Genomic DNA, 16,934 nt, shown 5'->3' with positions numbered 1-16,934 from the left:
GGGGCTGGGGCTGCGCGGCGGGGGTAGCGGCAGCAGCGGGCAGCCCGGGTGCTGCGGGCAGGGGATGCTGGCGGTCCGCCTCTGCCCCCCCCCCCCCGCCCCCGTTTGGGCCTGGAGGGTGACAGTGGTGGCTCCGGGCCCCCCCGCCCGGGAGCAGGGGTTGGTGGCAGAACCGCTGGTTTGGGCTCTCTGAACCCCTTGGAGAAAGCGGCCGCGGCCATCCCGCTGCCCCAGGTTGCCCAGAGTGGGTGACAACAGTCACAGACTTCTGCAAAGTCTCGGGGGCACGCGCTCTTGGTAGCAAAGCTCCCGAGACTGAACTAGACTCGTCTGGCTGTTCTGATAAAAGGTGTAGGTATGGTGACAACAGCAGGAGACGCCCCCAGCCTCCTCCTTGTACAGATTACAGTGCAAACACCGAGACAGCTGGTATCAGCAGCATTAGCTTTCTTTCTGAACACTGGCATCATCACACTTTCTCCTCGTTGCCCACGGGGTTTGGCAGCCATCGCTGCACCAGGCTCACTTTTCTCTTCACTGGTTTTTGATCACAACACTAGTTTTTCAGGAGATGTAACAGCAACAAGTTCCTCTTAAATCTTGGCACTGCTTCTGTCTGTCCTAGAGGTTGTGCAGGGTTTGATTTGTTTGGGTTGCCCGTTTAAGCGATACTATAGCTAGTAACGTTGACAGCCATTTTTCTCATTTATTCATCTGTTGGGTATTTTTGTCATTGCTTTTCTGACAGGTTTAAGGCAAACCTGGGAGGAACATAATTTGGAATGTAAATGAAGGCTAGGTGTATATATAGCCGTAAAATAAAATATCTGAATGAAGTCCTTTGTCTGCCTTTGGAATAGCATATTTACAAAATCTCCTTTCTTCTAAGGAGAACATGCAAGCGTACGACATAGTTCCCTTGCTCAAACTGGCAGAAATGTATTTTTTTTAAATGCTAGTGAACATCAAAACTTGAGTTTTAATGATGCAGCTACAGCTATGATGTAATAAAGTGATCTCTGATTTGTCTGTTGATCGTGCTATGCTATCATATGTGCAACAAATTTATACGTTCAAACTTTCACAAAAATATTGACTGGATGTCTGTCACATCTTGATGAAAATTTAAAGAGCCAATGGGTTGAACTTTTTGCTATATTTTCTATTTTCTGATGTTGGATCAGAATCTCATTTCAAAACTCTCCTTAAAGGATGTATGCAAGATACAATTCTTTTTTTATTATTATTTTAAGCAGCCACTCTTTCTCTATCTGAAACTTTTCATAGCCTTTATCATTAATCATTTTTTCACTATCAGTACCAGTTAGTCAAAGTATTAGGTATTTTGTGGCAAAATTAAAGTATTCATAGGTTGAAATAAATTTGGGGTGATGTAACTGTACAAAATCAGAGCAAAATTGAAAATGGCTCTGTGGCTTTCGCATCTTGCTGAAGAACGGCAACTTTCTTCTGAAGACATACGAACTTTCAGGAAAAATGTCTTTAATTGCTTTGCCGAGGATCCGTGCAGAGGGGTTGATTGGTTTGTTAGAGTTCTGGAGGATGCAAGGGGAACAAGAGAGGAGAGCTGTGCGCTGATCACCGTGTTAACTGTAATCAGGATCCGTGGGCTTTTTTGACCTGTTCTACTGCAGGAAAAAAAACCTCGTTAAATATTTTGTCACACTACTAACTAATTCAGCTAGAAGTAAGCATTTAAGCATTTATCTTTATTCATGACTGACTTATCACTTTCTGGTTTATTATTTTGCATTATATTTGGAACTGTCTGGTTTATGTGTACATCTGCTAGTTCCCTCTTTTCCTTCAGATTTTACTTTCAAATTTTAGCTTTTCATCACCTGTTCTCTTATTAATAATCCATGTCTCAGCTCCCAAACGAATTTGCTTAATATTTAGCGTTTCCGCTCTTGAAAATTCATCTTACCAGTACTCAAAAAGAGCATCATCTTTTCTACAGTGGCTGTAGCCTTTGAGATGTACCTTGTCTTGCCCAAATATTACAGAAAAAAGTTTATCTAGGAAGAAAACATTGTTCAGCTGGTGTTTCATGTTTTGTGTAAATAGCCTTAAGTCTGTAAAATTTGTAGTCTTTTTTAATCTTGATTGGTAGTGAATATTTATTTAGACTTTCCAATTGTAAATAGTTAGGTGTTGTTCTTAAACACCGTTGCAGCAGTCAAACGCGTTAGGATTTTACGCTATATATTACAAAGCTACCACTGACGTGGGTTTTTCGAAGGTATATTAGGAAACGAACCATCTCAACAAGCCTCCTAGAATTTGTGGAAATTTGTTCTTCATGCTCCAAAATGGTGGAGCGTGGGACAAGAGAGACTCAGCCACCACATTCGAGTTATTTAAAACCCCTTTAAAAAAAGGGAGGAGAGGGAACGTTTCTAACCAATATTTTATCTAGGTAATGAACGCACTGTAGTATTCCCCAGCCCGCAAACAACAGGTGAAGGTGGTGTTGTGGAACAGTGGGTCTGTCTTTGATGTGACCGTAAATCCTGATCTGAGCGGGGGGATTGGGCTCCTCTGCCAGCCCAGCTCAGCAGATCGCTCCTGCCTGGCAGATAAGCGCTACCACAATGCCGCGCTTTTACCCAAATGAGGGTTGGTTGACACTGAGTGGCAATAGAGCTACGGGTGTGTAAAAATACAGGTGACCAAGGGTAAAAGTGAGTAAGCGTTGTGCATTCCACAGTTCATTTCGTTGTTTCAGGTCTGCCTAGCCCCCGCCTCGGACACCTCCACCCTTTTGCAGGGATAGGACTTGGGGTTTGTGTTCTAGTTGCCCATCTGTGAAATAGGGATAAATGAACTTTGCTGCTTTGAGAACAGAGTTTGTTGTTGATAAGGAACAACTAATCTTCCTTGCTGTGTGACTGAAAGGTCAGTAACTGTTCAGGTGCGCTATGTTCTGAAGCATCCACTTTTCAGAAAGAAATTAATGCTAATTTCAAACCTCATTTCCTATAGCTTTTTCTTGGATATTGTTTATGACATGATTTTTAGTTGGTGGTGTCAAGAAGTGCTTGTAATTTGAATCTTGATGGTTTTATCTGGTATCTGTTCTGTTTTTCATTCTACTCTGTTCTCGTTCCTTAAAAAGCCCTCCCTCCCGGCCTGGTGCTGGTGGGTCGTGAGTGAATGCAAGGAAAGTTTTAATGGGTACACGTGCAAGTTCGTAACAAGTAGCATAATGAGAATGTCATAACTTCCAGCCTTCTGAATGTGTGCGTCCTAAGGAACAGGACACCTTTCCATATTCTGGTCCTGACAACGAATAAAACCTCTTTCTTTGAGGATTTAGTCTCCCTTGTATTTTCAAGTGGTTTATCAGAGGTCAGAGCAAGGCTGCGGTAGGACCCACGTGAGATCCCCCTTTTTGCCAAACCTGTGGTTTAACAAGGCCGTCGCCTTCCTCTGCTAAGAGGCAGAAATGTGCTGTTAGGGTCAGGCACACAGAAGTGTGTTCGCAGTCAGGGACTCGGGGCTGGGAGGGACTCGGGGAGCGAAGCAGTCCTCCCCTCTGCGGTGTCAGGTGTGCCAGCCTCATTCTACATGGACATTTATCAATTACTTAAAAGTTTGCCAACAGTGAAGTCACCTCTGTGACCCTAAGCAGTATAGTTCATTGCAACCATTACTATCAGAAAGCGTTTTCTTGATGCACGTTTAAGCCTCTTGCCTCTAGTTCTGTCACTTTAAGCATGAAGAACAGATTATTCTTTTCCACTGCAAAAACCTTTTATGTACTTGAAGACTGCTGGTTGTCAGGCCCCAGCCAGCCCTCTCCTCTTCAGCATATACAAGCCCAAATCCTTTAGTGTTTTTCGTATAGGTTATATTTTTGTAAAGCTGAGTATTTTGTGCTTTCCCTGCTTTGTTTTTGCTAATGGGGTCCACATCTGTCTTGAAGCATGGTACTCGTGTGGATGCAGTGCTCCAGCTGAGGGCTCAGTAACACTGACTACAGAGTAGAAGGACTACTGCAGATACCTCTTGGGCTATTTTTCCATTTCTGCATCTCAGTATGATGATTGCTTTTTCTAAAAGAGCCTGTCAGCATTGGCTTGTGTCAGGTAATGATGTTGTGTTGGTTGTAACTCTTCTCCCACTCTGCTGGTGTCAGTTGGTGGTTTTTCTGTCCTGTGTTTGATCAGCAGACGGTGCCTGCCTGGAACCTTGCATTTGTTCCTGCTGAGATCAAGTGATTCATTTTTGAGCCTGGTTAGACCGCCAGAGATGGCTGGAGAAAATTCAGTTGTCTTTATACAACTTGGTTTTGATCCCGCCTGGGAGTATTCTCCATTTCCTTGTTTTCCAGGTGCTTAATTAAGCCTCCAGAAAAACCTCTAGAAGAAAAGTTGAACTGATAGGACTGTAATCCTCTCGTCTCCCTTCTTCACTCTCCAGTTAAAAAAATAGGCACGATGTCTGCCTTTTTCAGGCTCCGTATCCTCATCTGTTCTGCAGGACTCTTCCAAGATACAGTTCTAAGATTCGTTGTAGGATTTTGAAATGGCTGTCTGAAGTAAATTCAAGAGCTTGTTTATCTACGTCCTCTTCTAACCTTAATCAAGATTGAGATCTTACCCATTTTGTTGCTGGTAGTAATGTTGCTAGCATCTGCGCGCAGTTGGCTTTAGTCGTGGAAAAGAAGGATTAAACACTTTGTGCTATATTTGTAAGCAGAATAAAATATATTTTGATTTCCATTTAGAGCAGTCCATGCAGTGATAGGTTTCATATTCAGTACCGAAACAATTTTATTCTAAAATGGTTTTAGCTAAGTTGATTTTTTTTTTTTTATATGCCTATTTATGAGTGAAATCATTAGGCTGGAAATGTAGCCAAAAGGTAAAATTTATATGAGATTTTTGCAGTTAATAGCTGCCAGAGTTTCTCAGGTTAGTGGCTTGCTTTTGGTTTGGCTTTGTGAATTAAGGTCTGGGTCTAATTTCAGCAGCTGATCTCTAGGGCTGTTAGGAAGAAGGTTAACTTCTACGGAACTGCAAGCCTTACTACAGAAGGAAAATTTGCAAGTGACTCTTAAAATCCTGCAAAGAGCACTATTGTGAGATCCCACTGTTTGTGTAAGAAAAATCACTTGGGTTTGGGGAAGGAGCAAGGAAGGAAGATTCTTGGATCAGGTTGGAATTTCTGCCTGGAAAAACATAGCTCTGTTGAGCAGTCTGTCAGTGAGAATTTAATGGTCATACAAATTCTTGTCGTCCAAACGGATGAGGCAAACTCAGTGTAGTGGTGAGACATTTACTACAAAGGATCTTTTTGTAGCTTCGGGAAGCAAAATGCTAACTCTCTGTTTTTCCTTTTAGGCTTTCTCCATCATAAATATCCTATTCAGAACTAAATCCCAATCTTCACTCTCTGGATCTCCTAAAGGTACAGGAAACTTACTTAAAACATTAAAGTTTCTTACCTTTTGTTTGCATCATATTAAAGAAACCACGAGTTGTGGTAAAACATGATTATCCACAGGAAGTCTCTGGTTTTTGTTTGATCCCCTGGCTTCTGTCTGCAACACCTTTGAGAATTATGACGCAAAAAAGCCCCAAGAGAACTTTTATCTGAAAATGCTACGTTCTTTCTTTTATATAGGAAGATTTTAATTTATTTTTGGCTGAGTGGACTGAGACTATGTTCACATCTTGTGCATTTCTTTGCTTGCCTTTTGGTTACCTGATTGACTTCTGAACTTTGTGGTTTAATGTATTCAAAATTTCTGGGAATATTTCAGGCATTGGTGCACCAAAAGAAAATAAAAATCTGGAGTGGGGAACAGTGCTCTGTCATCTGAAAATCCATCTCTCTAGGTTTATTATTGTCCATAGGTCATTGAATTGTTTGATGGCAGCCATTGCCATCATGAGGGTGATATTCTAGCGCAACACTGTCTCAATAAAATTTAAAATATTATGTTTGAGTTAAAGGAAAAGTAAGTGTGGAAGGGTGGGAAATGAGCAAGTTATGTGATTAGCTGCTGGCTGAGATGGTAGGAGTAAAGCATTTGTTCATTCACCTATCTTTCGATGTTTGTGAGTGGTTTTGAGTATTGTTTAGGGGTCAGTTATTTGCACTAGTATTTGTCTTGAAAAGTTGGAAGTAGCTAACCCCGATTACATAGGGTAATATGTACAGACAATATGTACATACAATCACCTGAAATACTGGCATCTCTCTGTTTCCCTGTCCACTGAAGCAGCCTTTATAAGTTGTTAGCCTCAACTTTCTAAACTATGGTGCTTTTTCTTGGATAGTTAGGAATTTGTAAGCCTGTTATAGGGTAGAGGGCATATTACTTTGTAAAAGCACTGTAAACCCTTTTATAATCCCCAAATAACCTATAATTAAATGTGCAATGATGGACAGTGAGTTCTTATACCCTAGTGAAATCCTTCACACAAATCAGCTACAGTGTCATAAACTTCACAGGTAGCTGAAAAAATACAAACAAAATTCCAGTTTGTTTTGTCAGAGCGTTCTTTGAAGTTGCTTGTCAAAGTGTGAGCTAAATGTTCTTAAAAAGAAAACATAATATATATTTGTATATATAAACTTGTAAGGTACAGCCTTGTAAGTTACTACCTAGTGTCTAAAATTGTCAGAAATTTGTAAAGTGGAATTGCAGCAATTCACAAGATATTTTTAATGCCTACTTTGCTTTGATTCTGCCTGAATTCAGTCTAATGAACTCTGAAATAGTTCTGAATTGGTGATAACTTAGAGGATGTAAATTCAACTTTTGATCTGAATATAAAAACGTGAGATTAGTGTATTGGTGAAGGCGAGAGAAACATGACGATGATGATGTAGCAATTTACGTAGAAATGATGTAGCAATTTACGTAGAAATGATGTAGCAATTTATGTAGGAACAAGCGTTATATTCACTTACATTAAAATGATACATTCATGGGAAAAGTTTTATTTTCATTGCAATTCAGTTCTCTCCCTGATAATAAATTTCTGTTCAGCTGGGGCAAAAGACTGGCAGGCCCAGGTACTCAGCTACTTGACTGTCTTGGGGATGAACCTTGAACAGCAGTGTGTTCTACAGGTTTCAGGTTTCTATTTCAAGTAAAGATACAGCTTATTGATTCCCTAAAATTTATTTTTGGTCAGGCATTGCAGCTTTTCCTTCCTCCACCTTTAGAAACAGTCGCGGAAAGGAGCACTCACACTGTTGAGTACATCTTTTCATTCTTGCTAAATGAACCTGACAGAGGTCAGGTATTTGTATGGTCATTTTGGTCATCAAATCGTGGCTACACGTGTAATTGCAAAGCATTTTGCAGAGAAGGGTGGGTGGGATTGTTACCGTCTTACAGACGCATAAAGTAAGCTGTGCTTAAACTCTCAATACTTGGTTTCTTGTGAGGCTGGAAGTCTTTTGGATTCCCAGAAGGTACATAAAGGCTCAACTCTTCCAGTTTGTTGAAAGGCTGAGGGAGGGCGCGTGGTGAATTCCAGCGAGCTGTGCTTCAAACGCTTTCCTAGGTCCTTCCTTAGTCCGTTCAGCGGTGACTGAGCAGCCAGAGAGGTTGGGCAATTGGTCTCTATGTTGAGAATAAGCAGGTTATGAGCTATAGATGTGCCTTCAGCACTTTTTTTAATCTGATCGTGGAATTGCACAGCTGAAGTCTATTTGAAATTGGATCGGTTTCTAAAACCTTATTGTTTCGAGCACTAGGATGTGACCTCAAGTCTCCACAGATTTCTGTGAATAATGGCTGAATTGTCTGTCCTGAATATTATTCTAACCAGAGGTGTTTGAAGAAAAGCTTTTTCAAGCTGAACACCGACGGTTATAACTCTTGGTGGAGAGAGATCTGGGTAGCGAGCAGTCTGAGCTGTACCGCTGTGAGGTTCTGTAGTACTCTGCCGTAAATATAGAAGGTGAACTAATAATATCCTTGTCCGGGACTTCCCTTCTTGGGGAAAAAAAATTACTGGGGATCGGTATACTGTTCTTCTCTGCATTTGTGTGATAGTTGACTAGAAAACCACTTCAATGTATGTATTTTGGAGCTGAAATTCCATGTTCCTTAAAACCAAGTGATGGCAAATAAGTGAAGGCTAGTGCCTTGCTTTAAAAGCAAAGTGGTTGTAGGCAGGGTTTTCCGAGAAGAATTTCAGGCTTCCTTTCCAGCATCATCAATAACCTGATGTTATTGACTTCAAAGTAAAAAAATTTGGTGTCATCTGCTAAAAAAGTGTGGATTAGAAACTGTTTAGCTTCAGTTACTTTGAAGGGCATTGCTCTTCAGCAGGAAAGGAGAATTAGCTTTTTTTTTTAATTGCACTGCAAGACTTTATAGTCTTTTCCAGGCAATTATTATTGTTGAATTATGTTTGAAAATTTTCAGTGTTTCCAGTGATGCTCCTGGGAATAGAACTCAGTGATTATAAAATGATTACCCTGGAGTCTTATTCTACATACTTTTCATCTTTGTCTTACAACTTCTTGGAGCTCCTTTAGATAGACGCCCTAATGCCCTTTTCACAGTTATAATGCACACTGTGTGTAACTTCTGCAAATTTAGTAGTCAAATGTAGGATTCCTTTTGAGTATAATCTACATACAGGTCTTCTGAACTAATGAGATCTGAACTCATTTTGTTCTCTAGTAAAAAACAAAGTTATCCAGCCAGTACTATGATAAGCCTGACATGTTTATGATGTTTTTTTCAAAGTAAAAATATTCCAGATGATAGATTTGTTGGTGTATCTATCTGTTGTTTCCCAGTAGCTTCTTTCCTCTTCTCTTCTTTAATAAAGAATAAATCTTTGTATCCGTGGACGTATTAATCTAGGTTCTCCTCCTAGGTTTGTTTTGCCAGTAACTAGCTAAAAACTTCACTCTGACTCATTGCTGCTCCTCTTACATTTGGAAGTCCATTCACAGGTTCAGAATTTGAAGCTTACAGCGCACTAGTGGAGTTGTGTTGCTACTAATAGCTCCCTGGTGCTATCTGCAGCAGTGATTTCTTCTTTTCATCTGTGAATTATGAAAGAATAAACTTCTGTTTGCTGCCCTAATAAAACCTGTGGGCGACCAGTGTATGTGTGCATGTGTGTGTGCCTTTGTGTGTAAAGTGTATTTACTTGGCTGTACGGTTTATTTTTAATAAATAAATTGATATGCGGATCGTAAGCAGATAGGGGCAGCTGAGCTCTGGCAGCAATGATAGCCTTCAAACTGGCAACCCGTTAGTGTATATTTAGGTTTAACTGAGCACGAAGATAATGTTGCATTCATGTGTAAGAGAAATCTAATACTAATTTGTTGGTGGAGGAAAGACCTATCACAATACTTCGCATTGACTGGTACAAGTTCATCGCTTGGAGGTGGCTTTTCTTAAATGAACATAGATGCCTATGAGCACTTTCAGCTTTTGTTTACAGTGTTGCAAGGCCAAATAACTCTAAATTGATGCTTGAACTGTGACTGGGACGCGTTCTGACTTAAATAGAAGTAACCTTCAAAACGCATGTAGCTTATAAAGTTTATGAACTCTCACGCCTTCGCTTTTCCCAGTCGTAGCTACTTCGGCATTTTCTGCTGGACACCAGTTGTGTTGCCCTCAGGAATGGCTAGGCATTCTTCGTGGTGAGCCTGGGGGGGGGAAGTATATGATTATAATAAAGGGTGCACGCTCTAAATAGTTGTTTTGTAAAGACTGCATTTATTGCTTGCCCTTCCACGTTAAAAACTTTAACTTCAAATGGTAGAATGCATGAAATGTAATCTGTCCATGAAAGCTGCTCTTTGTTTAGAGCGTAAGCAGTGGCTATCAGTTTAAGTAACTGGATTTGCTTTGTAAGTGGATTCAGCAATGGGGAAAACAGATGGATAGTTAAATGAACAAGCATAGATAAAGCTTCTATGCTACTTTTATAAATGAAAGAATTGTGAAACTTAAACGATGGGGCATATGGATTGAAATAAGCTGTTAAAACTGGATGCGTAGTGACTTATTGCATACAAAGTGGAAACAATGGATGCTTGATTGAACGCTTTTTCCCCTTTTTGCTGATGGAGAAATAATTTCAATAGATTGTTAGTTAGAGAATGCTAAATATTTAGTATAATCTTTTTTTCCATCTCTGTGTTTTAGGTCAGCAATTTGGCTTCATCACACTGAGTTTGCCTGCATTCAAAGCTGTTTACCTACAGTAATTTGCTCTGGTTGGAAGTGAACATGTCTCAAGTTCAAATTCAGAATCCTTCTGCTGCCCTTGCAGGGAGCCAAATATTGAATAAAAACCCATCTCTTTCACAGCCTTTGAGTATTCCTTCTACTACTAGTTCTTTGCCCTCTGAAAATGCAGGTAGACCTATCCAAAACTCTGCTTTACCCTCTGCATCAGTTACATCCACCAATGCAGCTGCAGGTAAGATTGAGTGTCTGTTAATAAGCGGATATGTTCTTAGTGTTGATAGTTTGGCAAGATACATTCCTGATGTCTCGCACCTACAATACCTTAAAAGTAATATTTATCCAACTATAGTAGCTTGTAATGCTTTCTCCCTAGTGAATTAAACCTGTTTGAGACAGATAGAAGCATGCTTTTCCATGAAGCCACAAAGTTCTAATAATTAATTGAAATGTTTATAATAGTAAAGAATATTTCAAATTGTATAACGCTGATTTTTTAAAACATCGCTATTCATCTTTTCTACAAGTAGCTTGTTTTAAATTTAACAAATGCGTTGTTTGAAATAGTTGGTTTAGTTCTATTATCTTTAGTTCTTTTATGACCAGTTTAATGATAAATATATTGTGCTGATAAAACATAATAAAGCGAATAAAAGGTAATAAATAAAAAACAGATTATAGGGAAAAATAGGAGAAGGAAAAAGAAATGAACTGACTTTTTGAAATTATTCAAAGCAAGCGACCATGATGAATACTTAGAAGATTTGCTCCTTGAAATGTACTACGTAAGATGCCAGCTAAATGCAGGAGTCTCCCAACTTCATGCTTCTGGTTTACATTAAAACGTTAAAATTAACGATGCTGTCTTTTAGGCATGCGCATTGCTTGGAAATCCGAAAGTTCAGTAGATTGCCAGTTTGGCTAATGAGCAGAGCTCTCTATTCCAGCAAATCTTTCCTGAGAAGTGGTGTATTGCAGACAACTAAATGCTAAGCCAATGAGGTTGTTTTTTTTTAAATTAAAAATTGTAGTGGAGTTCATAGCTACCTGTTCATTTATCTGATTTTATGTAATCTTTCAGCTCCTTCAAACATGGCAAACCCCAAAGAGAAAACCCCAATGTGTCTTGTGAATGAGTTAGCCCGTTTCAACAAGATTCAGCCTGAGTATAAGCTTTTGAGCGAGCAAGGTCCAGCTCATTCTAAGGTAAATATTCGTATAAGTTTCTTTTTGCTGTTGTTCATGCTCTTTCACTTTCATAAGTGGAAAGGCAACGTATATGCTTTTGGTGCAAGATAATACAGAATAATAGAGAGGAATGGGAAGGTCACCAATGGTAGGGAAGTGTGAAGCTGTTACATGTGTACGAAAAAGTTCGTTTCCCAAAGTACATAAAGGCTGAACTTACCTGTTAACCTAAAACTACTTAGCTCTGTTTGAAGGGTTATTTATGTTAGCTCCATTATGAGATGCTTGGCTTTGACTTTCATTTAATAAAGCAAGGTTTGTCCCTTGCGCTCTTTGCTAAAAAATTTTGTATGGGTGATTTTTATACAATCACTTTCTCGTACAATGTTAAGCTTTTGTTCTACATCTTGCCTGTTCTGCAAATATTCTGTGTTCTTCCTGTGGTGCATTTTAATATTTTGAGATTAATCCCACCAACTTTAAAAAATTAAAATAGTTTCTTAATCCAAATTAGCCCGTGAGATGCAGGAATATTTATGGTAGTTATGTTTCTTTAGGAAAAATGCTACATAAGGAGTTGTAGTGCTTTTGTGTCTAGGTAGTTGGCAAGGTACAAATCTGTATTTGTTGATATGCCAGGAATAAGTTTTACTACGTAATTTTAAGAGTTGTTCTCTCTTGTGCACATCATAACTGAATGTTGCTTTCCTGTTGCTTTTAGTTGTAAATAAAATTAACCTTTCTATCCTAATTGCCTGATATTTGGAAAACAAGGATGTTCTTTAATGCCTGAAGTACAGTGTGAACAGCAATGAACGTTCATCTCTTCTGGAACAGTTACTTCAGCAAAAGAATCTTTAGTTCTTCACAGTGGGAATGTAGGGATGCCTAGGGTAGACCAGCACGTGGCGCGCGTCCCATGTGATGGCATATCTTTTGCAATGAGTCAAAATCTTGGTAATACACGATTCCTTTGGTGTTCTCTTTGTATGCAGAGAGAGAGTTTTTCAGGAACACAGTGAATATACAAGCAGTTTGTGTTACTTCAAAGAACACTGAAGAAGGGAGTTTTAGCATTATTAAACTTTTCAATCCTCATTAAAGATCTCTATTGTATGAGAACTGAGGTCAAGGCATACAAGGAAAATCAGCCTGGGATGTGTCTATTTAATCTGACATCATCTCCTTAAGATGTTTCCCAGAACAGCGTTTGTTGTATGTTAGAAGAATTGCCTTGGAATTAAATAATATTAAGAACTAAAATCTTTTGTCCAAAATATGTGTAATGTCAGCGTCAGTGTGCAAAGGAGGCAAGGTTTGCATTTACAAAAAGTATTGGAATAACATTCAGAGCATCTGTTCACTTGTGTTTTCATTCTTATTGCAATTAAACTTCATTTAATTACCAGGGAGACCTTGGCTTGCTGTTGTCTGATTAATTTGTGAAAATTTAGGGCAATATATATCCTTCCTTATCCCACATACTTAAAAAGAAGTGCTACAGAGCTTTGCTCTATAAACAAATAGGCTCGTGCTCACCTGTGGGCATGTAGAAGGTTTTATGGTGCAATGTGAACTTATCTTTCTTCAAACTGCTGAAAAATATCGTCAAAAAAAAAAAAAAACCCACAGTATTAAAGCAAGAATTGAGCTATGTAGAATAAAAAAACCTGAATTTCAAGGCTGCCGTTCAGAGTAATGTTGGTGTACCAGCTCTCCATGCAGCCGTCACCTCTATACACATTGTGACTTTTGGTTTTTAGCCTGTATGATCTCATGCAGTACGCAGGATAGTTGCTAGCTACAATTATTGTGAAATTCTTAGTTCAGTAATCAGGGAAATCCTATCAACGTCCAGAGTGTTTAAAATATGGAGATGACGTGGTAGTTGAGGAAAGATTTGATTACCATATTCTCATCTTTTGCATCACTAAAAGAATCATTGTTTTGTATAAGAGGTTCTGATGAAGTATGTTAATTCGGAAGCAGCTCGTAATCAAATTCATGTTTTCTATTTCTGAGGTGTTTACAGTGCAACTGACTCTTGGGGACCAGCACTGGGAAGCTGAAGGAACCAGTATTAAAAAAGCGCAACATGCGGCAGCTGCCAAAGCTTTGGAAGGGACAAAATTCCCTAAGCCTACGGCTCGTCCATCTCGTAGTGAAGGCAAGAATCCAGGTATATGCCACAACAAACCGGTTTAAAAAAAAAAAATACACCCTTCTGGTTTTGGTATGTATTTTGAAGTTGCATAAGGATGAATAAAAACAGTGATTCTGCATATTTAACAATGGCAATTGTTAGGTTTTGTGAGAACATCATCTTGATTTAATCTTTGATCATTGTAGGCGACATAAAAAAAAAAAAAAAAATCATCCTGTTAACAAGTTAGAAGTGTAGGGTTTTTCCATGAAGTCATTCAGGCTTGGAGAACCCACTGCTTAACTTACTGTTTTGTATTGTAACACTTGGTGGAATCCTGGAAAAGGTGTCTATCCTACTCTTAAAAAAAAGAAAACTAAGTGAAAAAAAACCAACCAACCAAACAAAAAAAACCATGAGGAATTTGGTCACAGCAAAGAATAATCTTTTGTGTGGGCAGATGAATGTGTTTGGTAATTCTGATAGAATAATTCAAAAGCTTGACAATAAAGATTTCTTTGGAAATGTAAGTTAAAAAAACCAAAAAACCCGAACTGTTAAATTTGTGGTGAGGGATTACATCACAACTTTGGAATTTGCATCATTCACACTTCTTTAAAGAGAAATAGATGTTGATTTGTATAAAAGCATTTAAGGTGTAGTTAGCTATGTTTAGGGAACTTCTTACTTTACTAAGGTTTCTTTTAAGATGTATTGAAAATGTGAAAATAAGTATGAACTAGCTTCACATCTCAGCTGCACGTGTGATTGTTTTGCATTTACTCTTAGTCCCCTGAATGCAAAGCTATTAGGATAGCATTAGTACATTCAGCAAAGGTTAAAACTTATCTTTTGTGCCAGTTGTATTCTGGTATCACCTAAATGCTTTCTTTAGAAACACTTTGTACAGTCAACAGTGAAAATATTAGAAGCTAGCAATTACTTATTTTGTCTGTGAATCAGGTCCATAATTTCATTTTCTTTTGGCAATTGCCTTATAACAAAAAACACTGTCGTACTAAACTACACGCTGATTTTTGAGCCAGCGATAGAAAAAATGACCATTTACTTGACTCTTCTTTCTCAAATGAGAATAATCAGTGAATCAGTTCTTCATCCACACGATAGCGGCACCGAGGGAAATGTTTACAGCCCTCAGTAGCAATATAACTTCCTTTTGAAAAGGCAAGTTGCAGTTTGAAAGTGAAGAGTCATAAAAACCCATCTTGGGTCACTGAGTACAAAGAGAAACATTTGATCATTCTCAGTAAACAACATAAGCAGAAGATATGTAGCATGTCTGCTAATTTAATTTAAAAGTATTTTTTTGGGAAGAGAAGTTTCTGTTCTGCAAACCATATTGTTAGGTATGCTGTAAAAATAAATAAATTGGTAGCTTCACAAGTTCAAAATAAAATAGAAACAAAACAAAAGCCCCCAGCAAATTCACTTTTTTTCTGTAACAGGAGTTTTCACAGCTGTACTAGGCTGCTAATTTAATATGCATCATATAGACTTATTTTGTTTGTGTTCATTAGCATTTCTATTCAGAATTCATTCGTTTAAGATACTGCATATGGCAAAGCTTGAGCTCATTTTTCCCTGCTTTGAGACAGCATAAGAGTTTGGGTTCTTTCAGTTCCTTGTGACAGTTGGACAACTCTCTTTGTATTCCTTTTTATTTAGACAGTGTAACCCCCACAGTGGAGTTAAATGCGCTTTGCATGAAGCTGGGAAAGAAACCTATGTACAAACCTATTGATCCTTATACAGGGATGAGATCCACGTACAACTATACTATGAGAGGTGGTACTTACCCTCCACGGTAGGTATTGTGAAATTTTTTGGTTTTGCAGGCTCATATCTTTGAACTTCCGCTGTCATCACCCGAGTGCTTTGATGCTATCTGCTAAAGTGTAGCTAAAAACACAATGTCCCTTAAAGGCATATTCAGCTTGAAACATGGCCAGCTTATGAGGCAAAAGGTTTTGATAAGTACACCCCATTAATATCTGTAATTTGTCTTATTTATGTGTTTGTTTTTTTTTTTTTCCTTTGGAGGGGAGGGGAAGGGGAGGAAAAAGGGAACTGAACCAAACAAAGTGTTTTTGAGGGCATTCGGATATAGCCAGCTTCATGAAGTGAATAGCTAAATATTTCTTGCATTTCCTTTCTGTGTAAAAGCAAAAGTGACGAAAACGGTTTGATGCTTTTTCTAAAACTATTTAAATTAAAGCTTCAGTTTAAAGAATTTTATATGGGCATAGGAATTGAGAATTCAAAACTTACTGGCCTGCCAAGTCTATAAAAGCATAGTTACTTTGTCTTTCTCTTTTCTACTTGGTTAGAAATGTGTTTGTATTGTAAAAGAAGAAATGTTGATACTCTGTTTCAAAGGTCTCTCCCTAAAATCTTTTAGACTTGAAATGAAAATTTGGCCTTTTAATGCTAATGCTTCGGTGCCAAGTCGTGGTTACTGATATCCAAGAGATTCATCCACGTATAAGTTATGTTTCTGTTTACTTTGTAGGCCAGACTATTTGCTTATTTAAGTCTCTCTCTTTGCAGGTACTTTTACCCATTTCCTGTTGGGCCCTTACTTTATCAAGTTGAGCTTTCAATTGGAGGGCAGCAGTTTCATGGGAAAGGAAGAACAAGACAAGCTGCTAAGCATGATGCAGCTGCTAAAGCACTGAAAGTTCTGCAGAATGAGCCCTTGCCTGAGAAACCAGAGGTGGGAATTAAGCTTAGTGCTGTAAGCATAAATTGCTAAGATAAATTGAGATATTGTTGTAGATTTTTTCCTTATTGAGAGGAGGATGACAGTTGTGAAATTTAATTCTCTGTAGTAGTGTTGACCTACTCGTGTCAACACAAACACTTTGATTTAAAAACATAAATTACTATGGAACTAGAGTTTTCCCAAATGAAGTTATATTAATTCTTTTGCTGTCATATTTTTCCACAGCAATGCTATAGACCTGTGTCAGATATGAGCACTGGAAGCATAGATAGGAACTAATGTCTTATCAGGTACAGATCATATACAAACTTCTGAAGAAGCGTGTAAATGGGGTACTTGCATTCTAGTATGGGCAACGTAGCAATCAGACATGGGTTTGCTTCCTGGGCAAAATTCCTACATGATTTTGGAAAGAACCATGGAAGTTCTAGAAGAGCAGGAAGTTCATGGAAGTAGTAAACTCATACACGCATTTTTGATATGAATATAAGAAGCAAATATTTATCCCTCCATATATTTATGGCTGCCCAGCACTTTCCATTCTAAGACCCTGTTATTGGGTTTATTTCATGCTTTTTTGTTAAGTTGCTTTAGGCAGAAGGTCTCATTGTGTGCACACGAGTTACTCATAGCTTCTGGGGCTGGTT

General features: G+C 38.6%; 1 protein-coding gene across 7 annotated transcripts in view; it reads left to right on the top strand.

The window, feature by feature from the left end:
• STAU1 (staufen double-stranded RNA binding protein 1) overlaps positions 1–16,934 on the top strand; it is a 36,092-nt gene that overhangs the window by 666 nt on the left and 18,492 nt on the right. For 6 of the 7 annotated variants that reach the window (XM_087749820.1, XM_087749819.1, XM_087749817.1 and 3 more), the window contains exons 2-7: positions 5,370–5,436; positions 10,172–10,448; positions 11,295–11,419; positions 13,424–13,580; positions 15,231–15,369; positions 16,113–16,278. In XM_087749820.1, coding sequence (XP_087605946.1) covers positions 10,256–10,448; positions 11,295–11,419; positions 13,424–13,580; positions 15,231–15,369; positions 16,113–16,278 — 780 coding nt within the window. In that variant the 5' untranslated portion in view covers positions 5,370–5,436; positions 10,172–10,255. The remainder of the gene's footprint in view (positions 1–5,369; positions 5,437–10,171; positions 10,449–11,294; positions 11,420–13,423; positions 13,581–15,230; positions 15,370–16,112; positions 16,279–16,934) is intronic. The other variant, XM_087749816.1, reaches the window with a different exon arrangement.

The sequence above is a fragment of the Nipponia nippon genome, unplaced genomic scaffold (assembly GCF_047370975.1).
Source record: "Nipponia nippon isolate SJK-2023a ecotype South Korea unplaced genomic scaffold, ASM4737097v1 scaffold_13, whole genome shotgun sequence".
Lineage (NCBI taxonomy): Eukaryota > Metazoa > Chordata > Aves > Pelecaniformes > Threskiornithidae > Nipponia > Nipponia nippon.
This window is presented reverse-complemented; position numbering and strand designations above follow the sequence as displayed.